Genomic DNA, 27,683 nt, shown 5'->3' with positions numbered 1-27,683 from the left:
GAAATTGTTGAATGTGCTAAGCTGCTGTGTAAACCTTCACTGAGAACACAATAAAGTATTAAAAAAAAAAGAATCTGACTTGTAAAGTTGTAAAAGTTGTAAAGTTGAAAACAATTTTTCTAGATTAGCGTTAATGAAAGAGTAAACAGGAATATTCCTCTTCTCCCACCTGGGGCATGACAACTCCTAGTCACAGCTACCTAGTACAGAAAACTGTGAAAAGCAGAACCAATCCTTGGTAATTCCTAGCCTTTTCTGATCTCACAACAAAGCAAGGAAGCCTTTTTCTCCCATCAACACTAATCCAGATATGTTGTTTTTTCATTTTTTATTAGAATTCATGTTTGAATCTTTAAACAAGTCTCTGCGTAGGAGTAGGGAGGGTGAAAAAACATTTGTTTCCCCTCAGCCATAGGGGCAAAAAAGCAGAATTCAGACAAGGCTGCAGAAGCCAAGGCTCCTGACACAGCCCCACTCCATGCACTGAGGTTCTGATCAAAAAGATCACAATGCTTTGGTAACAGGTTTCCCGACAGTCTCCCGACCTATTTCCAGGGACTGCATTGCTTTATCCAGGCTGCTCATCGCTTCAGCTGAGAGGAAAGCACTGGACTGAGCATCCTCGGTTTCAAGTGACTTCATGGATTCCAGACCGAGCATCACTGTGCCTGGAAGGAGAGCATGGAATTGAGTATGTAGCATGTACACTGCTCAGAACATACAGGATATAAAGGGAATGTGATCCCACCGAAAACACTGCTGAGGCTACCCTACTGGTCGCCCTTAGAGCAGACTACCTGCACTAGCAACAGCCAGGACACCCAATAAAATAATAGTTAATATAGTTAATATTTATCAAGTACTTCCTATGTGTTCTAAGTGCTTTAGCATATTCATTCATTTAATTCTTTGGAAAAACCTATAAGTAGGCCAGTTAAAAAGCACAGCCCATTTTACAGAGGAGGAAACCAAGGAACAGAGAGGTTAAGTAGTTTTGCCAGCATGCCAATTCCAGAGGTGGTGGGGAAGCCATGCTGGGCAATTTGCATTTTTACAGCTCTCCTGGGTTTTTTCTTAACTGGGTTTAATTCTGTGCCTGCGAATCACTGAATGCAAAACCTTCCATTCTGGAGTTTTATCTTAGAAAGTGGGAGCCACTTGACCCCTTCCCCATCCCTGAAAAGGGAAACTGACCTGCACAGACGGGTGGGAAGGAGCTGGGCTTCCCTAGATTTCCCAGCTGCCTCCCACAGTGACTCAGTTCTGGGCTTCCATGATTACGCTAGAAACCAAGGAATCCTAGCATCCCAGGATGTGAAGGGCTCCCAGTACAGCGGAGGAGTGGTGGGAAGTGAAGATCCCTTAGCAGGGCCTAGGTCTGCAACACCTGGAGCCTGGGCGCAATGACGCTCCTCACCTCCAGACTGCTTCCTTCGGGACCTCGCCGCCAAGATGTGAATAAGCCTTTTAGCGCGTTTCCGGTACCAGTGTGTCCCGGAGATGAGGATCTCAACCATGCCATCAGAGTCTGGCTCTCCCACCTGGAGCACGACTTTGAACTCGCGCTCGAACCCCGGGAGGAGGACTCTGCTTGGGCCTGTGTAGAAAAGAGGGTTCTTGAAGGACTAGGCGGGATGGGGAAAGGCTAGGAGGAGCCTGGGGAAGAGAGGGGAAGTTAGCCATTGGGATCCTGGCCCTGCCTTGGGTCTGCTATGGGTGGCTTAGGGTGGGTCCTGGAAGACCAAGGTGGGGAGGGGTGGTAAATACTCCAGCGCACTTACCGAATATCTTTTCCAGCAGACACGCCTCAACGTGAAGCACCAATGGTTTCATAAAGTGCTTAAACCTGCACCAGTGCTGCAAGTGTACAAAAGGCATCCCTTCCCGGAGTGGAAACCCTTCCCGTCGGCTTCGGCGCTGTATAGCGCCGCCCTGCTGCACTGCATCACCCGGCTGCACAGGGCCGCCCTGCTGCACGGGATCGCCCTGCTGCATGGGGTCGCCCTCTGGCCGGGCGCCATCGCTCGCACCCAGGATAGGATCTGTAAGCGAAAACCCCATATGAACTAGCGGCGGAGGCGAGAATGCGTGCGCGGCCCACAGCGCCTGGATAGTTCCTTTCATAAGCCCCGCCCCCTCCAAGAGCGCCCGCTCATTGGCACCCTCGGACTGGGGCCAGCCAATGAAGGGTCTCAGCAGCAACTAGTGCTAACCTCCAGCCAGCCCACCGGGAGAGAGAAACCTGGATTGGAATGTAAGCTTTCCATGAGTTCCATTGTTTCCCCCGTAATAAATGTTATAAAATTGTGGGGTTATCAAAGGTGCAATGGTCACCAACGCTAGATATGGCTCAGAGATTCATGTCTCTGAGCACTGGACACACTAGTATGAGGATCATTTCTGCAGTGACACGCAGCTAATACCGTTTCCATACAGTAGACTGGTATTTATGGCGACCTCACGTGTCTCAGAGTAGAACTGCATGTCACGGGGTTTTCAATGGCTGCAGTTGGAATTGAGGAGTCGCTGGGTGGCATTATTGGGTCGCTATGATTCTGAACTGACTCTAAGGCAACGGTTTTTTTTTTTTTGGTGGGTGGCACAGTTAACCGCTCGACTCTTAACCCAAAGGGTGGGAGAGTTCAGACTCACCCAGAGGCACTTTCAGAAACGAGACTGGCAATTTGCCTTCAGAAAGGTCACAACTTTGAAAACCCTGTGGAGCAGCTCTACTATGCACACATAGGGTCAGCATGGATTAGATGGCAGCAACTGGTTTGTTTTTTGTTTTTAATCTTAAAGGGAAGCAGCCTGCCAGGTCTTTCTTCCATGGTGCTGCTGGGTGGATTCAAACTGCCAACTTTTCTGTTAGTAGATGAGTACAAACCATTTTTGCAAACAGTCTGCCAACACCCAGGGGCCTAACTATAATAATAACTAATGTTTATTGTGGGTTAAGCACTTTACAACAACTTTTTGAGGAAGATTTGGTAATGGAAGTGGTGGGATTAGGATGAATGCAGGAAATAAGGAGGCTGTGAAAGCTTTGCTGTACTATAATGCTGATGTTACTATAGCTTTGCTTGTCCACAACATATCAAACACAATTGTCTCTTAGGATTCAAAACATCAGCTACCAAAAAAAATTTACAGTGATCCCAAATCCCTTGCTGATATTATGGAATTCAAAAACCTAACACCTACTTTGATGGAATGCCTTTATAATGCACACTGATTATAAGCCTCTTCTCTAAGGTTGTCACTTAAAGAGTAGTTTTAGCAATCATTTAGCACATGCCCTAATACAGTGGTTCTCAAAGTGTGTGGTCTCAGGGATCCCTGGGAGTCTATGAGAAGGAATGGACTCTATAGCACACAATAACAATGAGGTCAAACTATTTTGATAATAATACCTTATTAGCCTTTTTCACTCTCATTCTTTCACAAATGTACAGTGGAGTTTTCCAGAGGCTATGTGGTGTGTGATATGTGGTATTACAGCAGACTGAATGCAAAGCAGATATGAAAACCCAGCTGTTTTCTAAGGCAGGCATTAAAGATGTGAAAAAATGTAGAATGTTACGCTTTTCAATAAAACTCTTTTGTTTTGGAAAGTAGTTACTTTTCATAAAAATGTTATTTACTTTAATATGTAATTCATTGATATTTCTAAATGAATAAAGAAATATTTTTAGGTTTCTGTTTTAATTTCTAATACAGTAAATATCACACAAAGAAAAGCTCTTTGAGGTCATCAATATAAAAAAAAAAAATTTTTTTTTTTTAATATAAAGGAGTCCTGAAATCAGAAAGTTTGACAACTACTCCCTAGTAGAAAGGCGTTCTTAGGTGGTACAAATGGTTAAGTGCTTGCTGCTAACTGAAAGGCTGGAGTTCAAGACTACCCAGAGGTGCCTCAAAAAGAAGGCCTGGCGATCTACTTCTGAAAAATCAAGCTACTGAAAACCCTATGGAGCACAGTTCTACTCTGACACACATGGAATTGTCATGAATCAAAATCGATTTGACAGCAACTAGTTTTTACCCTAGTAGAAAAAACCTATGACATGATGTCAGGAGGCTTTGTATACAGCTTTGACTTCTCCACTTACTATCTGAATGCAATTTTATTTGCCTCTCTCAGCTTTAGATTTATTCACTATAAATTTAGGAGATTAATATTTTATTATATGGAAATGTTATACAGATGAGAAAAAAAACAAATTATCAAGCACTAAACAAATGTCAGTAATTAATCTACGTTTGACCAAAAGCCTGGGTGGTGGGTAGTAGACTTCTAAAGCCCTGATCCGTTTGTCACTGCAGAACCCAGATCACACTTAGAAGTTTAGATGCTTGACTACTTAAGACCTTATGAGAATAATTTAAAAAATACACACCTTATTCTTAAGAGCTACATGCTCAAGTATTTAGGCATGAAATAACATGACGTTGACAACTTACTTTCAAATTGTTTAGCAAAAAAAAAAAAAAAAAACCCCAAAAAACCCTCTCTATAAACATATCTACATAGATATAAAGTAAGTAGTGCAAAAAGATAATAAAATTGTTGAACCAAGATGGAAGGCTTGTGGGTGGGCATTGTACAATTCTTTCCAATCTGCAAGTTCTTAAGTTTTCACATTAAAAAGCTGGAAAGTAACAACAGTTTCAATGGCATTAGAAAGTCAACAAGCATACTCTTTTTTGTAGGAACTATTAAAAAAGGATAATTATTAATTTTTAAAAAATGCAAGGGCAGGGTAAAGAGCTTATAAAGGTATGTGGCAGATAGCGGATATTCTTCCCACTCCAAAATCCCATTCCCTTCTCTAGAGGCAACACTGTTTAGTTTATTATTTGTCCTTTCAGAAAGATTATATATATATATATAAAAAATATATGTATAAAATATATAAACATATATGTTGGTATAAAGTGCACTTACATCATATTTACATTTAAACTTACCAGAATTTAACTATAGGACAAGAGTAAAGGGCGGAACGGAAAGGAGGCAGGTAGTTCAAGAAATAATAATTTAAATTGTACAAGTGATTCTTCCTGTCATTCCACTCAATGAACAAGTGTGACTGTTGTTCCCTTGGTCAATCTTGGTGTCTGAAGGCCACCTGGTATGTGAGCATCTCATCATGATGCGTGTGATTATACAATAAACTGGAACCTGTGTAAGGTGGAAACCTGTTAGAGAAGGAAAACTAAGTATTTTCCACTAATCAAAAGCAACAGAAAAGTGGTAAGCTGCACTTCAACAGCAGAAAGCTTGAGAGATCTGGAAAAATAAGGCAGTCCCATCCATCGAGTTCCGGCTCTTGCAGGTTTCACTCTAATGGTTCAATATTCCAATTCACCTCTTGCTAAACCACAAACTATAAGCTAACAAAGTAACCACCTTAGAAGGTTAACTTTAGAACCTAATGCCCCACAAAGATGCCACTCTATACTGGATACCGTAGCAGCACACTACATGCACTGTTAAAATAGTTCTAATGCTTAGAAACCTCTTCTCCATTTTAAGCCACAATCTACCTCCCAAACCTCTGACCATGGGACTTCTTAAATAATGATATTCATTCAATGAGGTAAAGTTAGCTCTATCATGTGTCTTTTCCCACTCCCAGTGGAAATTTCTTTTATGGCTGAACTAGTTCTGATTTCTTTAATCATTTCCTTTATGACCCTGTCTAGTTAAAATAATTACATTTATTTATTGTTGAAGATACTCTGAGTAATTAAACTATTTTAATTAAAAAACAAAAACAAAACATTCTAGCTAAAGAAATAAATTGTGTGTGTGTGTGTAGGTGAAGGAAAGGACCCTTCTGGGTAGATACACGTTTCAAGCAAGACAACCACTTCACATCTGAATTCCAGAGAGTCTAGTTTTCTCATGGAGTGACATTTGTCAACAAAACATTTACTTAAATAATATATAGTGACCACAGATTCCAAACATGGAACTTAGAGGATCCTTTATCTTTCATCACGCTAATGCTCCTTGAGGAATGAGCAACTTAAAAATCATGGTTTTGACTGAATAGGGCCCCTCTCTCTCCCAGGTACTTCATCCCTCCCAGGTACTTCAAGTGGATTCTATGTCTTATTCGGAAGCTACACACACACACACACACACACACCATCCTTTCATTCTTACCTCCAAGATGGCTTTTACTTTACAGAAGAAATATGGAGAGAGTGTCTCTCCTCCATCAAGCTCTGAATTTGGCTGGGTGGACTCTGGTAGTCTCTGACACGTATCTTCTCTGTCTTGAAAACAAAAACAAAAAAGATAAGTGGCCGGAGAATCACAATTAAGGGAGAAAAAAATAAAACCTTACAATTTTATAGTTATTTCTTAATTAATGTCTCAAATTTGTTGCTTTCTCTTATGTACGGTACATCACATTATTTTAATGAGTGCATCTTTTGCTAAAAATGAAAAAAAAAAAACTCAGCAAATTTTCCTTCAAGAATGAAAATTTATATGCAAGAATTGAATGTTCAAATAAATATTCCGTCTTTTCAAAGCCACCATTTTTATCTCTAAGCCTTGATCTTTTCAGGATGGTAGCATAGCACATCAGGCCAGCATAGGAGCTGGCAGAAAGGGTGAGCCACATGAGAGGAAGAGGGCTGAGACTCCTGAGTGCAGAGCTGAGCTCTCACCAAAGTGCTGTAAGGGTTTCTGCTTGGGAAACCCAAGTCCCAGATACCAAAGTATTCTGCATAGAAGCAGCACAGGTAATGGGCCTGAAGCCAAAGGTTCCTGGAGGAAGTCCACAGGCTGTGAACTTTGAGGTGATGTGAAAATGGGAGGTGTGGGGAAGAGTGGTGGAGCAGGAATGCAACCAAGTAGGATTCAGAACAAAGAAGAAATAGAGGGGCCAGGCAACAGGGGACTAATCATTCCCTGCTTCCCACTGAGCGCTTTAGCCACTGCGCTCCCAGGGCTCCTTCCAACCCTTATGGCCCACCCTAAATAACCACCCAAAAAAGAAAGAAAAGGAGAATCTGATGCTTACAGACGTTGAAACATCTACTATCAGAATCACTACATGATCAGGACAAATGAAGTGGCAGTGTAGATCTGGACTGAGCATGTCCCCCAGAAGGTAATAGTCTATCTTCCGGCTTAGGCTCAATAATGACGAAAGGGGATCTGAGAACTGAAAGTGATGTACTTTCCTGTTTGTGTGGTAAACTATTCTGGGACCAAGCATACGTTCCTGTTTCTATGCTACATAATACTGGGTCCACGCATAATAAATTAACTACTTGCTCCAGGAAATATCTGCTCTTGAAAGATAAGACTGTGAATCAACTAAAATGGCTAATTTATCAGGACTAACTTTTTTTAACAGCTTGCCAGGTTAAGACTGGTTTCAAGATTCTCACTTTACTGCGCCCACCAATTTAAAACTATTATGTTACAGTTTCTGCCCAATCTGAACCAGCTCCCAACTATTCAAGACCTGACTTAAAAATCACCAAGCTGAGGCCCTAAAGCCCTATAAAGGCCTTCCCTAATTTTCTTCTTCTTTTTTTTTAAGACTGTAGTAAGAGTCTGTCAAGGTGGTGTAGGAATTCTAACAAACTCAGCTTTGCATGATCAAGGGTTTTTTCTGGTGAGCTTTTGGGGAGTCAACAGCCAACATATATAAAAGCATATTTTGTAAACTGCCTTTTTTTTTTTTTTTAAAGGGGTCACACTATAAAGAGTGTTGTGTTACTTTTTTTTTTTAGCCCACATGTGGCAAGGACACCCTGTCAGTACATATAGATCTACCTCAGTCTTCTTAATGTATATTTATTATTACAATGTATGAATGTCCCATACATGTTTCTCAAGCTTTTTTCACATGGACACATAGTGAAAAACAGACTTTTTTTTTAATCACAAATATATATCTGGAAAAAAAAAAAAAAACTTTATTCCATTCTACCCACTGAACTGATTTCTCCACCCTGTAATGGGTCACTGTCTGCAGTGTGGAAAATATTACCATTTATTAACTATTTCCCTAAAAAAAAAAAGTGTCTCATTTATTCATTTCAGTTATAAATAATGCTCCCACATTATTATAAATTGATCCTTCTGCAAATATTTTAAATGGGACAGACTCCATAGGATGCTGATAGTGGTTATCACAATGCGAGATCCTTTACGACTTAGGAAAAAGAGGGGCAGTTCCAGGTTCCCTAGGCTCCAGTCCTTTTTCTTTCTGCCACATCTCAGGGTCCCTGACTCTGCACTTTGGCTGCTCCTAGAACCATTCCCAATTTTCCCCTGCCCTAGTAAGGCCCTGGGCTCTCTCCTTATGCCTGGGCTCTGCCCAGCAATCCCAAAAGCTGAGGGAAGGGGACCATTAAACTAATTATCATAGTTTCTGGCCCAATTGGGTTTACAAACGGGCTTCCAGGTGAGGCCTCTATGCTGTGAGCATTTGAATACACTATGATCACCAAGGTTCTAGACCCAGCTCTTGAATTACCAGCCTACAGATTTAGGTAAAGCTTCTTATCTGCTACTAAATAAGCATATATACACTTTAAAAACTATCATGTTTTTACACAAATAACACACACCCTCTGTGTTTGCTGGGTGTGCCACCCCACGCCCACTTTGATGCCACCATGCCAATCCTCTTCCACATGTTGCTGTTAAAAAAAAAAAAATTATCACAGCGCGCTTACAAAATTACCTGGGGCGGGGGAGGTGGTGTCACCTGCAAACAAATGCACAAAGCTTGTGTTATGTGTGTAAAAATACTGTATACTGGGGTTTTGGTTAAGAGCTCGACCGCTAACCAAAGGTTGGCAGTTTGAATCCACCAGCTGCTCCTTGGAAACCCTGTGAGGCAGTTCTATCCCATATCACATATGGTCGCTGTGAGTTGGAATCGACTCAATGGCAATGGGTTTGGTTTTGGTTTGGGGTGTTGGTGGTATAACTGATTGTGCTTAAATACTCATCACATTATTTTACTTCACTAGGTTGTTCTTACTGTTTTGTTGTATCAGTTAGTCCAGCTGTTCTAATACTGTGCTCTAATCACACCTCATTTTTAAATCTCCCTAGTCACATATCTCACTCTTCCTTAAGGGGCTCATATATCTCCCTGACACTACACTGTAATTTTTCATGACTATCACCTGTGCTCTATGCAGAAACTGTGGTCATCTTTCTATCACAAAATAGAAAATCTCTTAGCTCCACCACCAGAATAATGTAGTCATATGTTTCTTACCAGTATATGTTCTACAGATTTCCATGTATATATGAATATATATTCGGAAACCCTGGTGGAGTAGTGGTTAAGTGCTATGGCTGCTAACCAAAAGGTCAGCAGTTCGAATCTGCCAGGCACCCTTGGAAACACTATAGGGCAGTTCTACTCTGCCCTATAGAGTCACTGTGAGTCAGAATCGACTCGACGGCAACAGGTTTAGTTTTTTTTTTTTTTTAATGAATATATGTAAGAATATAGGTTTTTATGTTTACTATTTAGTCATGTTCAATGCAGTGGATTTTAGTTAGGCATGTTTCAGCCTCATTGTACAAATAAAAACAGATGTATGCCTTTACCCCGTAAACTGTTTTCTACCTTTAGGATCATCTCTTTTAGAACCTTAAGTGAAGAGGGTCTTGATACATATTGTCAAACTGTACATAGTTGAGGTTGTGAGCTCATTCTAAAATCCTTCATGCTCACTCAGAGGCCAGATACTGCTGGCTGCCTAGATCAGTAAACAGCTTCCAGTCTGGTAAGTGGACCATTCCAGTCCATCCTCTGGCCAATGTCAGCCAAAGTAGCTCCTCTCCCTGCCCTGCCCCTGGCTGGTCCTGGTTCCACTCTGGCTCATTTGCTCCTAGCCCTGGGTGTAGGATCCTGTTAGTTGCCTTTCAGCTTGCTCTAGCTCACGGTAACCCCATATACAACATAAGAAAATGTTGTCCAGTTCTGCATCAATGCTCAAGTCCATTGTTGCAGCCACTATATATTTTGAGTGTCTTCCAACGTAGGGGGGCTTATCTTCCAGCACTGTATCAGTTAATATTGTGTTGTGATCCATAGGGTTTTCACAGGCTAATTTTTGGAAGCAGATCACCAGGCCTTTCTTCCTAGTCTTAGTCTGGAAGATCCATTGAAACCTGTCTACCATGGGTGACCCTGCTGGTATTTCAAATACTGGTACCATAGCTTCCAGCATCATAGCAACATGTCAGGCACTATAGTATGACAAACTAGGTCTAGGATAACTCATGTTTAATCCCTAACAACATGTCTCTGGCCTGGGTTGTTAGGCAGTGTCCCCAGAGCAGCTCTACCTATTCCTGTCCTGGAGGGCACGTCAAGTTTCTGGTTGAGCACTGGCACTGGGTACATCTTTCCACAGAATCTTCACAGCGGCAGGTCTCAGTCAATTCACAGGTCCTGGATTCCTGCAGGCCCTTTTCACCCAGGGTGGGAGCACAGCTTTGCCCCAACATGCCAGTTAACCTCCTTGCATCTGCTCTGACTTAAGACTCTTAGGCTTTTGTCTCAATTGGCTGATAGGTCAGAAGCCTAGGCTAAAAACAATCAGTCAAGCCCTAAAGCCGGAACTTTTGTAGGTACCTGTTTCCCCTCACTACTGAGCCCTCCCTCCCTACAATAGTGATACCACTGAAAAAGACACGAACTTAGAGGAGGCTGCGGGCCCCATGGCACTGGGGGACAGAGCGGACCTTTTGTCAATATTCTTAACTCACTGTCCACCCGGAGCTGAACAAAGTACCTCCCTCTCAATATCGTCGGGGGCGGGGCGGGGGGGGAAGGGGGAGGAACACAGAAAAAAAAAATCTAAAAAAAAATTTTTTTCATTCTATTCTTCAAATTCATACTTGAGACCATAAGCCAAAAGGGATAAAAAACGGGATTCAAAGGAAGGAATGGCAAAGATCCAGGCGTGCCTTCTCCTCTAGCCCGAGGGGTAAAGACGGCCAGCGGGATCCTACAGACGCTGCACGTGACGCTTAAGAGGCTGTTCACTAGGAATGTGGAGCATTTCAAGTGCCTCCCTGAGGATGAGCCCAGGTCACACCTCAGTCCCTGGAGCGTGTAAGGCACCCTCTCCCCAGGCGACATTCCTCGGAACGTGGAGCTCCCTGGAGGCCCCAGCCCCGCAGCCTACGTCCCCAGGCCTCGGCCCGACTCAAACGCAAGACGTTGCCGGGAGGCCACTCACCGCGCAGCTTCGCCGGCTCAGTCTGCGGGTGCGTCCATGCCTGGATCATCGCCGCAGACCCCCCCCTGCACCTGCGGCCCTGGACGCGACCCGCGGACCCGAGCTGCCCCGACTCCCCGGGCTCAGATGCGCCTCGGCCCGCGGCGCGTTGAGTGTGGAACCGCAGGCGGGTAGGCTGACGCGCCCTCGCCAGCCCGGCTCCCGCGGAACCACACGCGAAAAGCGCCCGAGGGGGCCCTGGCGGCTCCCCGCGCGGCCTCAGCGCGCTTCCGGCGGGGCCGCCTCTACTTCCGCCCGGGTACGCCTCGCACCCGGCGAGCCGGGAGCACGGAGAAGGGGCAGCCGGTTGGCACTGCTCTCAGCTTTCCGTCCGGCCGCCGACGCGGAGCCCCCGCTTAGAGGGCTGGCGGGGCACAGCCCGTGGCACGACGCCCCACGTTCACGTATGCCGGCCAAGCGCCGCCTTGGCCACCGATCCCCTGTGTGGTCTCCCACACGGCTAGTCCCCTGAAGGGACTGAGAAGCCAGGTCCCCGATGGCATCAGGGAGATGCTCAGTCCTGAATTCTGCCCTTCCCACCAGCTGCTCCTTGCTACCCTAGGGGCCAGTTCCACTGTGTCCTGTAGGGTCGCTCTGATTTGGAATTGACGGCGACCGGTTTTGAACTCTCTAAAAGGAGTCCCAGTAGTGCAGTGGTTTAAGCGCTCAGCTGATAATCAGAGTCGGCGGTTGGAACCCAGCAGCCCCTTCCAGGGAGGATGATGTGGCAGTCTGCTCGGAAGATTAACACCCTTGGAAACCCTATGGGACAATTCTGCTATGTCCTATACAGTCACTATGAGTCAGAATTGATTCTTTGGCCGTGGGTTTTGGTTTGGACTATCTACTTTGTGGGCTAATTTCCTTATTGCTTTATTCAGGTCCAGCTATGAGTTCTGTTACTTTATAGCAGAAAACATCCAAACTTGTGAGTCTTCATGTAGATTTTGCATATTTCTTTTTAAATTCATCTCTAAAGATATCTCGCTGATGAGACCCAAAGAAGTAAAGAAACAGTGGAAACAGAAGATAGCAACATTAAGAGAAAACTAACCCAGACATCCTGGCTTCTACTCGACTGTCAAGTGATTTGGGGCCATTCTAAACTAAGAAATAGAAGCATGTTTTTCTGTTGACACATTTCAGAACAAAATGGACCTAATGCCTTCAGTATGCAAACCATTATACTTTGATATATTTGTATTATTTGGAAGCCATTTGAAACAATGGCAAGAATGTTTACTGGTTCTTTAAAGGCCAATATTCAAGCAAAAGCCTTAGTGTGCAATAAAAAAAGGGAGAAGGAATATTGTAACAGGAAACAGGAGGGACAGATGAAAAGGACAGTAAGAGTTAACATTTACATAGGACTTATGTGCCATTTGCTCTTGGCTACTATTTTTTTTTTTTACTAATAGAAAAGTTGGGGGTTAGAGTCCCCCCAGTGGTGCTGTGGAAAAAGGGCCTGGAACTCTGCTTCTACAGTTTATAGCCAAAAAAAACCCTATGGTGCAGTTCTACTCTGAAGCACTTGGGATCACTATGAGCTGAAACTAGTTAGGTAAGTGTCTTAGGCCAGGTTCTCTAGAGAAGCAAAACCAGTGAAGCATATATATACGAAGCTCTGGTGGTGCAGTGGTTAAGAGCTCAGCTGCTAACCAAAAGGTGGGCAGTTCGAATCCACCAACTGCTCCTTGGAAACCTTGTGGGTCAGTTCTACTCTGTCCTATAGGGTTGATATGAGTTGGAATTGACTCGACAGCAACGGGTGCAGTGGTTAAGAGCTCAGGCTGCTAACCAAAAGATCAGGAGTTCAAAGTTACTAGCTGCTCTTTGGAAACCCTATGGGGCAGTTCTACTCTGTCCTAACAATAACAACGCCATTTTACAGGTAAGGAAAGTGAGGTTCAGAGGGATTACCACCTGTTATGGATGGAATTGTACCTTTTTTTTTTTTTTTTAAAACATATGTTGTGAATCCTAACCACTATACCTGTGGTTATAATCCCATCTGAGAATGGGTTTTCTTTGTTATGTTAATGAGGCAGTATTAGTGTAGGGTGTGTCTTAAATCAATCTCTTTTGAGATATAAAACCAGATTAAGCAGGCAAGCAGAGATGAGGAAGATAGATGCCATGCCACACGAAGATCACCAAGGAGCCAAGAAACAGAAGCTGAAAAGAGACAAAGACCTTCCTCCAGAGCCGACTTCTACAGGGAGAAAGCCTTCCTCTAGAGCAGGTACCCTGAATTCAGACTTCTAGCCTCCTAAACTGTAAGAAAATAAATTTCCATTTGTTAAAGCCACCCTTTTGTGGAATTTCTGTTACAGTAGCACTAAATAAGACAGTATCTTTTCTGAGATCACACAGAACAGCTTTTTGAATTTAGGTCTTTATGGTTTCAAAGTTCACACCTCCCCTTCTCTACCTCCTGCCCATACCCATTGGATTCCCAATAAGAAATTTTCTGTTGTGTGCTGTTGAGTTAATTTCGACTCATAGCAATCCCATGTGACAGAGTAGAACTGCCCTATAGGGTTTTCTAGACTGTAATCTTTACAGGAGCAGATTACCAGGTCTTTTTTCCTGCAGAGTTGCTGGGTGGATTTGACTGCCAACCTTTTGGTTAGCAGCTGTGATGGTTAAGGTTATGTGTCAACCTGGCTGGGCCATGATTCTCAGTGGTTTGGCAGTTATGTGATAATGTAATTTGGCAGTTGTGTAATGATGTAATCACTTTGTTTTGTGATCTGATATAGTCATCCCCCATTTTTGATCTGATATGAGCAGCCAATCCGTTGAAAAGGGAGTTTCTTTGAGGGGTTTGGCCTGCATCCAGTATATATGTTCTGGCAGAGCTCACTTGCTCTGCATTTGGCTAGTCATCTTCTGACCTCTGGTTCTTGAGACGCAAGCCAGGAGCCTACCGTCTGACCTGCAGATCTTGAGATTCACAGGTCCTGCAACCCATGAGCCAGCAGCCTTCCACTTGACCAGCTGATTTTGAGTCAGCCCCTGCAACCACACAAGTCAGGAGGAGCCTCCAACCTGATGCCTGATCCACCGATTTGAGACTTGCCAGCATCCACAACTGTGTGAGCTATTTCCTTGAGAAAAATCTCTCTCTCTCTATAAATGTATATATATATATATGCCTCACTGGTTTTACTTCTCTAGAGAACCCAGCCTAAGATGTTGGTATTCAAAGTGGTTCTAGAGAAACAAAATCATAAGGATAGGTTTTCTGAATTGGTTCCCAAGTCTAGCTAGTCTTAAAGGCACTGACGACTCTACCTATGGTAGTAAAGAGGTCACTGCCAATGCATGGTGTGAGGTGGCAATAGAAATACACAAAATATCACCACCAGTAGACCAAAAGCTTGTGAGAAACAAGGCTCTAGGTGATTGTATATTTGATACTTTTCTACAATTTTGTCAGAATGAGAAGTATAAGGAAGCTGGTTGGTTGGTCCTACTTTTGCTAGACAAAGTGGTAAAAGGAAGAAGTGAGTTCAGGGTCTCACAGTCATAGCTCAAGCACCACATGAAAGTTACCATTTGTGCCCTGAAAGAGAGCCTTATTTCTTGTAGTAACAAAGGAGATATTGCCAGAAACCAAACCCAGAGTCTTGCCATAAGAGTGGCTGAATTACAATGCCAATTGAATTCCCCAACTTTGAATGGTGTCTGATGCTAAAGTGAGGGCATCGAATGGGAAGAAATGGAATCATGAAACTTGGGATCTTGGGATGGGGACGTATGGGCAGATAATCAGGGAGCTGGGAACACTGAGCCCCTAAACTCCAGTGAATCACTCTTGCGAACAGAACCAACCATCTCACTCCCATTTAAAGAGATTACTCCATCTTTGTTTGATAAGCCACCCTCCCTAGTAAAAATACTATCCTTTCCACATCTGTACAATGAAGTTAACCCAGCTGTGCCTGAAGAGTTCTTTGAGACATCATTGCCTGGCGTGGTGCCTGAAGCATTGCTTGGGGGCAACATCTGAGATAGATGCCTTACAAAACATTGCTAAATATCCCCAGGATCTATAGCCACCACACATTTTTGCTTCTAGACCTATAACTAGACTTACAAAGGCAAAGACAAGGTGGATGTGGTTACCATCATGGACAGCAGAGTCAAACCAGTAATCAGAATAGTTGGGCTCATATGAACTTATGATGTTGGCTACTTAGTCATGGTGTCCCTAGGAGTGAAATAGATGAGAAATCTACTAAACATTTACCCCTTGATTTGTACAAGCAGAAAAATTCTAGGTCAAGTGAATGGTACTATATCTCAAATCACCAGAATAAAGAGTCGTGGCCCCTCAGTCAACTCCCAGACTTGAGCCAGTTTACAGACCCACAATCCCTTGAATGAAGGAGAGGCCAGGTCCCCTTGAGAAAGGTCCTCATTACACTGCCAAAAATTTATACTGTTAGTCTTTCTCCCACCTTTCCCTAAAGGGATCTACAGTCTTTTACAAGAATGACTGTTCATAGGGGAAAAGTAAATAATCAGACTTTTCAGGGATTGTTCTGAACTAACACTAATTCCAGGAGACCCAAAATGTCACAGTGGCCCACCAGTCAGAGTGGGAGTGTATGGAAATCAGGATATTAATGGAGTCTTAGCTCATGTTCATCTCACAGCAGGTCCAATGGGTCCTTGAACCCTTCCTGTAATGATTTCCCCAGTTCCAGAATTCATAATTGGAATAGAGATATTCAATAACTGGCAGAACCCCCACATTGGTTCCCTGGCATGTGGAGTAAGGCTATTGTGGCGGGAAAAGACAAATGGAAGACATTAAGCCTTCCCCTATCTAGGAAAATAGTAAACCAAAAGCAATACTGCATTCCTAGAGGGATTGCAGGGATTACTGCCACCATCAGGGACTTGAAGGCTGCAGGGGTGGTGATTCCCACCACATCCCCATTTAACTCACTTATGTGGCCTGTCCAAAAAACAGATGGATCTTAGAGAATGACAATGGATGATTTTAAACTTAACCAGGCAGTGACTCCAATTGTAGCTGCTGTTCCAGATGTGGTTTCATTGCTCGAGCAAATTAATACATCTCCTGGTATCTAGTATGCAGCTACTCATATGGTCAATGCCTTTTTCTCAATTCTGGTTTTGAAGGAACACCTGAAGCTGTTTGCCTTTAGTTGGCAAGGCCAGCAATACATCTTCACTGTCCTACCTCAGAGGTATATCAACTCTCCAGCCCTATGCCATAATTTAGTTAGCAGGGATGTTGATCACCTTTCCTTCCACAAGACGTCACACTATCCATTAAATTGATCACATTATACTGATTGGACCTAGTAAGGAAGAAGTATCAGTGACTCTAGACTTATTGGTAAAACATTTCAAACTGCTGACCTTTTGGTTAGCAGCCATAGCTCTTAACCACTATGCCACCAGGGTTTCCATTTGTGTGCTAGAGGGTGGGAAATTCATCTCACAGAAATTCAGGCGCCTTCCACCTTAGTGATATTTCTAGGAGTCCAGTCGTGTGGGGCATGATCAAATGTGGAATGATCAAATGCACATTTCTCACCAACAGCATCAGTTATTCCTTCTAAAGTGAAGGATAAGTTGTTGCAACTGGCCACTCCCACAACTGCAAAGGAGGCACAGTGCCTAGTGGGTCTCTTTGGATTTTGGAGGCAACATATCCCTCATTTGGGTGTGGTACTCTGGCCTATTCATAAAGTGACCCAAAAAGCTATTAGTTTTGAGTGGGGCCCAGAACAAGAGAAGGCTCTGCAACAAGTTCAAGCTGCCGGGCAAACCACTGTGCCACTTGGGCCATATAATCCGGTTGATCCAATGGTGCTTGAAGTGTCAGTGGCAGATAGAAATGCCGTTTAGAGTTTTTGTCAGGTCCGTATTGGTGAATCCCAGCATAGAACCTTAGGATTTTGATGTAAAGCCCTGCCATCCTTTGCAGATTACTGCTTTCCTGTTGGGTAACTACAGCTTTTGACTTGTTACTGGGCCTTAGTTGAGACTGAACACTTATCCACGGACCACCAAGTCACCATGCGGCCTGAGCTGCCCATCATGAACTGGATGTTGCCTGACCCACAGAGTCATAAAGTCAGATATGCACAACAGCACTCCGTTATTAAATGGAAGTGGTATATACGAGATCAGGCCAGAGCAGGACCTGAAGGCACAAGTAAGTTACATGAGGATGTGGCCCAAATGCCCATGGTCTCCTGTCGCATTACCTTCCTCTTCCAGTCTTCACCTGTGGCCTCGTGGAGAGTTCCATATGATCAGTTGACTGAGGAAGAGAAAACTCTTGCCTGGTTTATAGATGGTTCTATGCAATATGCAGGCACCACTAGAAAGTGGACAGGGGCAGCACTGCAGCCCCTTTCTGGGACCTCCCTGAAGGATAGTGGCTAAGAGAAATCGTCCCAATGAGCAGAACTTCGAGCAGTGTATCTGGTTGTTCACTTTTCTTGGAAGGAGACATGTTCAGATGTGTGAATGTATACTGACTCATGGCTATTGCCAGTGGTTTGGCTGGATGATGAGGGACTTGGAGGGAAGGTGATTGGAAAATTGGTGACAAGGGGGTATGGGGAAGAGGTATGTGGATATACCTCTGTAAATGGGCCAAAGAGTGAAAATATTTGTGTCTCATGTGAGTGCTCAACAAAGGGTCACCTCGGCAGAGGAGGATTTTAACAATCAAGTATATAGGATGGTGTGCTCTGTGGAAACCACTGGTCTTCTTTCCCCAGCCACTCCTGTCATTGCCCAAGAGGTCATGAACAAAGTGGCCATGATGGCAGGGACGGAGGTTATGCATGGGCTCAGCAACATGGACTTTCACTCACCAGGACCGACTTGGTTAGAGCCACTGCTAAGAACCCAACCTGCTAGGAGCATAGACCAACACTGTGTTCCCGATATGGCACCATTCCTAGGGGCAGTCAGCAATGTGGTGTCAGGTTGATTGCATTGGACCACTTTCATCACAGAAAGGGCAGCATTTTGTTCTTACTGGGATAGACACTCTGGATACAGATTTGTCTTCTCTGCATACAATGCTTCTGCCAAAGTCACCACCCTGCACTCACAGAATGCCTTATCCACTGTCATGGTATTCCACATGCCATTGCTGGAGATCAAGGGACTCACTTCTCAGCAAATGAAATGCAACAATGGGCCCATGTTCATGGAATTCACTGGTCTTACCATGTTCTCCATCATCCTGAAGCAATTTGATTGATAGAATGATGGAATGGCTTTCTGAAGACACAATTACAGTGCCAGCTAAGTGGCAATACCTTGTATGGTTGAGCAATGTTTTCCAAGAGGCTGTGTATACTCTAATTCTGCCTCCAATTTATGGTACTGTTTCTCCATAGCCAGGATTCATGGGTCCAGGAATCAAGGGGTGGAAATGAGAGTGCCACCACTCACTATTACCCTTAGTGACCCACTCACAAAATTTTTGCTTCTTATCCCTCTGACCCTATGCTGTGTGGGTCTAGGGATCTTAGTTCCAAAGAGATGAATACTCCCACCAGGAGACCCAACATGAATTCCATTGAGCTGGAAGTTAAGAATGCCACCTGGCCACTTTGGGCTCTTCATGCCTCTGGATCAACAGGCAAAAAACGTAGTTAATATTTTGGCTGGTGTGATTGATCCTGATTACCAAGGGGAAATTGGACTGGTATTACATAATGGAGGTAAAGAAAAGTATTCTGGAATATAGGACATCTCTTAGTACTACCATGCCATGTGATTAAAGTCACTGGAAAACTACAGCAACCCAATTCTGACATGACTAATAATAGCCCAGACTCTTCAGGAATAAAGACTTGGGTCACCCCACCAGGCAAAGAACCATGACCTGCTGAGGTGCTTGCTGAAGGCAAAGGGAAAATGGAATGGGTGGTGGAAGAAAGTAGTTCTAAATACCAGCTACAACCACATGACTAGTTGCAAAAATGGGGACTGTATTTTTAGTATTTCTTCCTTGTTTTGTTATACATGTATGTGTGCATATATGTGTGTGTTTGTGTGTGTCTCTGTGTGTATCCCCACATGCTTGTCAGGTTGTTGTACTGTGGTGGCTTGTTCATTGCTGTGATGTTGGAAGCTATGCTGCTGGTATTTCAAATACTGGCATGGTCACCCATGGTGGACAGGTTTCAGCTGAGCTTCCGGACTATGACAGACTGGGAAGAAGGACCTAGCATTTTACTTCTGAAAAAAAAATTAGCCATTGAAAACCTTATGAATAGCAGCAGAACATTGTCTGATATAGTGCTGAAAGATGAACCCCTTAGTTTGGAAGACACTCAACATATGACTGGAGAAGAGCTGCCTTCTCAAAGGAGAGTCAACTTCAATGACATGGATGGAGTCAAACATTCAGGACCTTCATTTGCTGATGTGGCATGATTCAACGTGAGAAGAAGCAGCTGTAAACATCCACTAATTGGAATGTGGAATGTACAAAGTATGAACATAGGAAAATTGGAAATAAAAAATGAAATGGAATGCATAAACATCAATATTGTAGGCATTAGTGAACTGAAATGGATTCGTATTGAGCATTGTGAATTGGACAATCATATTGTCTTTTATGCCAGGAGTGACAAATTGAAGAGGAATGGCGTTGCATTCATTGTCAAAAAGAACATTTCAAGATCTATCCTGAAGTACGTTGCTGTCACTGATGGGATAATATCCATATGCCTACAAGGAAAACCAATTAATATGACTATTATTCAAATTTATGCACCAACCACTAAGGCCAAAGATGAAGAAATTGAAAATTTTTACCAACTTCTGCGGTTTGAAATTCATCAAACACACAATCAAGATGCATTGATAATTACCAGTGATTGGAATTCAAAAGAAGGCAAATATTCTTCTTTGTAGTGCCAACGGCAGTTGGAAAATCAAGGACATCATGCTTTGTAAAGAACAGGGTCAGTGAAAAAGAGGAGGATCCTCAAGGAGATGAACTGATACAGGGGCTGCAACGATGGGCTCAAGCATGACAATGATTGTGAGGATAGTGCAGGACCAGGCAGTGTTTCGTTCTGTTGTACATAGGGTTGCTATGAGTCAGATTTGACTCGACAGTAATGGGTTTGGGTATGTATATATATAAGTATATATAAATATATAAATTTATATAATAAATATAAAATTTAATAATAATAAATATTTAAAAATATAATAAAATTTATATAATAAATATAAAATTTATATAATAAACACATAAATAAATGTATAACTATATAAATAACATCTTTGTTTCCTTCCCTTCTTTATTCCATTACTATAAAATATAAAATGTAAATGGAGCTAGTGCATTTTTGGTTGTATGTGTATTGTATCATATTAGGTGCAAGTATGACTTTATTTAGAGATTATGTATGGTTTAAGGAGATGTGATGGTTACAGTTGCATGTCAACTTGGCTGAGCCATGATTCTCAGTGGTTTGGTAGTTTTGTAATGATGTAGTTCGGCAGTTACGTAATAATGTAATTTGGCCATTACGTGGTGATGTAATCATCCTCTTTTTTTGTTATCTAACGTAGTCATCTCTCAATTTGTGATCTGATGTGAACAGGCGATCAGTTGAAAAAGGAGTTTCTTTGGGGGTGTGGCCTACCTCCAATATGTATATAAATGTTTTGGCAAAGTTCGCTTGCTCTGGATCCTGCATCTGACTCATTATCCTCCTACCTCCGCTTCTTGGGATGTGAGCCAGTAGCTTGCTGCTTGACCTGCAGGTCTTGGGATTTGCAAGCTCCTGTAACCCCATGAGCATGCAACCTAATGCCTGACCTGACGATTTTGGGTCTGTCATCCCCTGCAACCACGTGAGTCAAGAGAAACCTCCATCCTGACATCTGACCCACCAATTTGGAATTTGCCAGCCTCCATAGCTGCATGAGCCATTTTCTTGAGATAAATCTCTCTATATATACTTCCATAAAACAAACAAACAAACAAAAACCCATTGCCGCTGAGTCGATTCCAACTCATAGCAACCCTATAGGACAGAGAACTGCCTCAGAGGATTTCCAAGGAGTGGCTGGTGGATTCAAACTGCTGACCTTTTGGGCTGTGGAATGATCAAATGCACACTGCTCACCAACAGCACTGGTTAGAATCTAAAGGCGGAACATTCATTGTACTGAACTAACACTTATGTTCGACACCCTGTGTCAGTTTGTTGTACTGTGAGGGCTTGTGTGTTGCTATCCTTCTGGAAGCTATGCAGCTGGTATTTCAAATACCAACAGGGTCACCCATGCTGGACAGGTTTCAGTGAAGCTTCTAGACTAAGACAGACTAGGAAGAAAGGCCCACTAACAGCAGCACTTATGTGGCTCTTCCTTATAGGCCAAGCAGTAGTTTGAGAGACTTTTTGTTGCTATGTTAGGATGAAATTCAACCATCACTTATTACCGTGGACGCAGAACCTTTGAGAGTCAAAGAATTTTACTTGGGCACAAATATCAAACACAACAAATTATTAGATAACTGCTTGACATTGTTACTGAATCCACAAACCAAATGCCTGCAAAAAGCCATGCTTTTATAACGCTTATTAGTCATTAGCTTCTTTGAGGAATTTTTTCCAAGGATAAATTGGCATTTTTAATTGTTATCTCAGGTGTACCTGTAGAAAATTTGCTTAAAGCATATTGTTCTGTATGTTTCTATAATGCTCTCAAATCCCATAAGATATGTCACTATTATGCTGTCAAAATATATATGTATAATCACTCATAATATGAATTTAGAAATAGAAATATTTCTACTTTTGTGAGGCTCTCTAATATTAACTATAAGTCAATTAGAAACTGTAAGTCATAAGAAAGTTATTTAGAAAATTTCTGAGCTTCGGCATAGAAAAATAGAAGCAATGTGAAGTATGTAAAACATAAACAACCTTTAAGTTTCCTTTGATCCAGCATGCTGTGACACAAGAAAATATAACATAAATCTAAACAGCCTCCCTAATCTCTAACCTTTAAGAAAAGATGCATCCTTCAGCTGCTCTCTAAAGCTGCAGAAAGACATAACATACTACTCTTTGATGTCACACTGGCCTTTGTGTAGAACTGAGGTGACAAATTCACATACAAATCTTAAATTTCTTCTCACTCACTGAGAGGAGGCAGAGATGGAACTGAGATTTTGTCTGCTGTCACTGGCCTTGGATCCTAGCTATGAGGGACCTCTGCAGAGTTTGAGCCATTTAACCTCTTATGAGTTAGTATTGCTTTCTCTATCTTATATTATTTTGAAAAGATGTAATGTTTTAACCTTGCCACACTTTTACCAACTCCTGCCTTGACTCAGGCCTGTTTTGGCCATGGTTTATCAAATAGCTTCTGGAAAAAGTGCTAATATTTATACAAAGAACCTATTATGAGAACAGAGGAAAGTTTTTTTTTTATTTCAAATGGTGAAAGTATTAAAAATACATCACAAATGAATGAATTGCTTTCAAGACTGTTGCTATAATAAAATGGAGGCAGCATTAAATCAGAATTTAGTTATATATGCTGCTCATAAAATATAAAATAAAATATGTTCATTTAAATCCTCATCAACTAACTAGTTGAGACTTGTCAACCGCCACCATCAAACTGTCCATTTGAACACCTTTAGATGGATTTTATTCAGTTTTCCCCAGCTATGAGATTTTCCTATGTGTTGTTTACTATCTGCATAAAAGTTTTTCCTTGACAAAAGGTGGATACCATCACAGTAACAAAAAAATTATTAAAACATAATTTCCCATTTTGGTAATTCCTCTTTATATAGTAAATGACTAAGATACTCATCTTTACAGAGCAAGTAATTGAAATAACTAGTCAAAGGTATAGGACATTATAGCACCCTCAATCTTCTAATAAAATGAAAGAGTAAATAGATTACTTAAATTTAAAACATCAAAGATTGCTGAAAGGACAGGACTTTCATAGTCTAAGATATTACTTCTTGTCCTATATTGTAAATTAACTCCTTATGACATTATCATTGAAATGCCCTTGCCATTTATTTATTAATCTTCTTGGAGTTTCTCTATTGGAAATCATGATTGTAAATCTCTAATGACATATGCAAGAAGATACCTTTCGCAGGTTCAAGACATTTTTGCTGAGTGATTTAAAATTGGGACTAACTAAAATAGATAATATTGTTCAGAAATGTTATTTTTGCTGTTTTTCTTGTGTGTATACCTACTTATTTTACTTCACTGCTAAATACTTTTGTTTCTTTAACTTACTATGTGGCTAAGCAAACAAATCAAAGTGATTGTTGGGGATATGCTAAGACTCCTCTTAGTTCCAGAACTAGAATTTCTTTGTTAGTTGTTACCTGGACATTAGAAGAAATGGTGATTACTGTACAATATATTCATTCAGATGGGCTCCGTGCTTCCCCTTTTTGGAATAAAGCTTCTATTAAACTCAGGGATCCTAATGATTGAGATTATGACAAAGCTAAACCCACTCAAGGACACTGGTGTTTTGTCAATGTCAGACTAGGGATATAAAATGGGACTAGTCAAGGTCTAATTAAAATGTAGAAAAATGGTTACTGTTTTCATAATACAAGCACTATTTGTTGACTTTTATTTTTTTCTTAAAGATACTTATCTAATTCCTAGCTTAATAACACTAAAATTGATAAAATATCTAAAAATTTAGGTGGCTACACAGCCCCATTTGGGATATAGTCTTAATTGTGGTATCAAGCTAATTTTCTTCTATAAAAAAAACCCCATTGCTGTTCAGTCAATTCTGATGACTCATAGTGACCCTATAGGACAGGATAGGATTGTCCCCATAGGGTTTCCAAGGCTGTAATCTTTATGGAAGCAGATTGCCACATCTCTCCCCTGAGGAGTAGCTGGTGGAATCTATCTGCTGGCCTTTCAGTTAGCAGCCAAGTGCTTGACCACTGCATCACCAAAACTCTTTATTTTCTTCTATAGGCTATAACATTAAGCAAAAAGGACATTATCTTGTCTATAACTTTGGCCCATAGGGCTGAAGGGCCCTTAACCAAACAAATCCTATTTTGATGCTCAATTGTAGGATCCATTTCCTTTTTATCTGGTATTGGTATGTCATGCATTTAAAGAATTAATATTAGGCTTCAAATGGTTTTTAAAAGAATTGGTTTAGAATTACAGGATTTGGTACAGTATTTAGGGTTTGCTAATGGTCATTATAATGACCATTTCCTGAGAATTGAAAATTTACATGAAATAATTTTATAAAACAGGCTAGCTTTAGATTATATGTTAGTCTCAGGGTGGTGTATGGGCTTTAGTTGGTAAACAATGTTGTGTGTATATCAATGTGCAAAGGGGCGTGGCAAGTGAAGCTTTTGATTGTTAGGTGGTTACTTTGGTTGTTATCTGTAATGGTTGAAAGGAAAGTAAGAAATGTTATGTTTGCAGCTGAGGGGAGAAAAGCCCCATCTGGAGTGGCTCCAGGCAAGAGCCAGACCAGTTAAACAGGATGATTAATAGGGGGCCAGGGTCTTGCGGTTCTACCCAGCCAAAGGCCCAAGGCCATATGCTTATAAATGGGAAGATAGTCAAAGAATGGAGAAGATGAAACTCGAATGTTTTAAAAAGGGTTATATGTTTAAATTATGTATTAATTTGAATGTACTATGGGTATTGAATTTTTCCCTTGTTTAGTGTTGTAAAACAGACCTAAATGTACGATAGAAATGAATATTGGGTATTATAGATTACAGAGAATATGTAACTCTGTCTTCATCCAGTATTTGATTGGATATGCTAAAAGGGGAACTAGGATTTGCCCAGTGAGACTGTGAGAGGCTGTCTGAAGTGCCAGGAGGTATGTGTGAACTCTTGAGCCTAAGGCTGCTACCTATTGTGACCTGGCTTGGATGGCTAGGGATGAGCTGACCAGAATCCAACTGAATGAAGAGAAAGATGTTTGATAGTGTGAGCTGGTGTAGATTGCTGCAATTTGTCGGCTTGCTCTGGACTGGACTTTGCTTAAGAATGCAGATGCTCAAAGTTCCAACCAGAATAGAAGATTCTTAAGATAAAAGAACATGCTTATCTCCTCAGAGTACTGGTTTGATAGGGATGGACAGTTTAAAATTGGCTACCTAAATGGGGGGAGATAAAGGCATGAAGTGGCTGGGTTACGTGTTTTTGTGGGTGTGCTTACACTCAAAATGAGGGGAACAAGGGAGGATCCCCAATGAACAGATTTTCTCTTTTCCTGATGGGCCTGGGGAAGAGAGGGTAGAGGAAGATGCTGATAGGATTGTATGATTCAGTTGTGTGTTTTAATTGTTAACAGGGTTAATTGTGATTGTTAAAACTGTAATTGTAGAAGCTGTAACTATGAAAGAGTGGACTAAGGGGGAGGAACTGCTGGCGTGCAGTACAGTGGCTGAACCTAAAATCCCTTAAAGGTTGTGCTATGCTGATACCTCATGAGGCTCAGAGTAAGGGAATGCTTTTCTCTCAGTTAAATTTTTTCAGACACCGTGGCATGGATGGAATTGTTTCCCCCCAAAATATGTGTCAGCTTGGTTAGGCCATGATTCCCAGTATTGTGTGGTTGTCCTCCACTTTGTGATTGATGAAATTTTCCTATGTGTTGTAAATCCTGGTCTCTGACTGTGGTTAATGAGACAATAGGTTTCCCTGGGGTATAGCCTCTGTCACCTTTTATAAGAGATAAAAGGAAAGGGAAGAGCACCAAGAAAGTAGTGCCAGGAGAAGAGCTCGTCCTTTGGACGCGAGGTTCCTATGCAGAGAAGCTCCTAGACCACAGAAAGATTGATGACAAGGACCTTCCTCCAGAGTTGACGGAGGAAGCCTTCCCCTGGAGCTAGTGCCCTGAATTTGGACTTCTAGCCTCCTAGTCTGTGAGAGAATAAACTTCTGTTTGTTGAAGCCATCCACCTGTGGTATTTCTGTTGTAGTAGCACTAGATAACTAACACACCAGAAAGGATGAAGCTGAGATGACTTTTGGAGAACCTGACCAGATCAGATGGACACCTGCAGCAGACCTGAATAACTGGTACCTGAGTAACCTCATCCTTAAGAATCTTTGCCCTACTGAAGGATTAATTGTTGATGACTGTTTTGGACTGGTAAAGTAATTGGAATGGGGAAGTTATTCTCCAAATATGAACCATAGCTAGAAAAGCCAGGGTGTGGCCTGCGGTGAAATTATCGCTTTTGTATGGCTTTTCTTGCCATGGTCTTGTAACTCCCACCCAAGTGATTAGGTGAGACTGCGAATAAGGTAATTGTGGCCCACCAAGGGGATTGGTCAGTTTTGCCATCCCACTAGACTTAAAAGAGAGCCATTTCCAGGAGAGAACAGCAGGAAAGACCGACTTTCAGGCCGGTGGAGTGAGAAAGCTGAGTGCCTTTAGGCAGGAGGATTGTTGGTGGAGTAGAGTGCTTCCAGCACCTGGTTTAGCTAAGTCTGCATACCTATGAAGCTAAAGCTGAGTGCCTTCAGGCTAAGGCTTACTGGCAGAATGGGATGCAGAGCTAAAAGAGCTTTGTAACATTTGCCCCAAGGACCAGAGAGACATGCCTGCTGGCACGGCTGAGAAGGGGAGGTTCTAAAGGAAGAACTGTATCCTGAGCTTTCGTGCATCTCAATTGTAGACTGTTACTTCCCTAATAAACTGCATAATCGTAAGTATTGTCCGTGACTTCTTTGTGATCATTGCAATGAGTTGTTGAACTCATCAGAGAAGTAGAGACTGCTGTGGGAGGGATAGGAGGTGTTAGAATTGGTTAGAATTGGTGGAGAGAGGAGGCATGTCTGACCTCCACCTCATAGGAATGAGCCTTGGGCTGTTGATCTTAATTCTTCTTCTCCCTTGTGAAGTTAGAGGAGGTCAGACACCACCCCCATGCCATTTTTACACAATGCCACTCAAAGTGAAGTTGCTCAAAGAGAGACAACTGCCAAGGTGCATGCTAGGGACGTGGTTGAGACAACGCACACTGAATAAGATGCCTTGGGACCTTTTCTATTGGCTTTCAATTCTTAATCCTGTAATCAACAAATTGTTACAGCTATTAACCCCCACCTCCAAAGAAGAAGTACAAAAATTTATGTTTATTTGGATATTGGAGACAACATATACCATATTTAGGAATAATTCTTAAACCCGTTTCTGAAACAACTAGAAAGAGTAAGACATTCACTTGGTGGCTTCCACAGGAACATTCTCTAACACTTTTAAAAGAGCAGTCCAAACATATCAGACTCTTGCATCTATGCATTCTGCATCAAAACTCAGATTAGAATGTTTGTATTCACAAGGTTTTGCCACAT

General features: G+C 42.1%; 1 protein-coding gene across 1 annotated transcript; it reads right to left on the bottom strand.

Moving 5' to 3' along the window:
• Positions 1-163: 163 nt before the first annotated feature.
• LOC126070030 (uncharacterized) lies at positions 164-21,119 on the bottom strand. Its single transcript, XM_049873793.1, has 5 exons — positions 20,967-21,119; positions 11,251-11,602; positions 6,176-6,288; positions 1,418-1,597; positions 164-668 (listed from the first exon to the last, which is right to left on the bottom strand). The coding sequence occupies exons 1-5, from the start codon at positions 21,117-21,119 to the stop codon at positions 660-662; spliced, it is 807 nt and encodes a 268-aa protein (XP_049729750.1). The 3' UTR covers positions 164-659.
• Between the last annotated feature and the right edge of the window lie 6,564 nt (positions 21,120-27,683).

The sequence above is a fragment of the Elephas maximus genome, chromosome 1, assembly GCF_024166365.1.
Source record: "Elephas maximus indicus isolate mEleMax1 chromosome 1, mEleMax1 primary haplotype, whole genome shotgun sequence".
Classification (NCBI taxonomy): Eukaryota; Metazoa; Chordata; class Mammalia; order Proboscidea; family Elephantidae; genus Elephas; species Elephas maximus.
This window is presented reverse-complemented; position numbering and strand designations above follow the sequence as displayed.

Bases quoted from the DNA above. Each gene is read 5' to 3' on its own strand.
- LOC126070030 (XM_049873793.1), bottom strand. From the start codon at position 21,119: ATGGGGTTACAGGAGCTTGCAAATCCCAAGACCTGCAGGTCAAGCAGC. The intron at 11,603-20,966 runs GTAGGCCACACC...AGCTGAGAGCAG, and splicing joins CATTTATATACATATTGGAG to TGCCAACCGGCTGCCCCTTC. The intron at 1,598-6,175 runs GTAAGAATGAAA...TTTTCTACACAG, and splicing joins AAGTAAAAGCCATCTTGGAG to GCCCAAGCAGAGTCCTCCTC.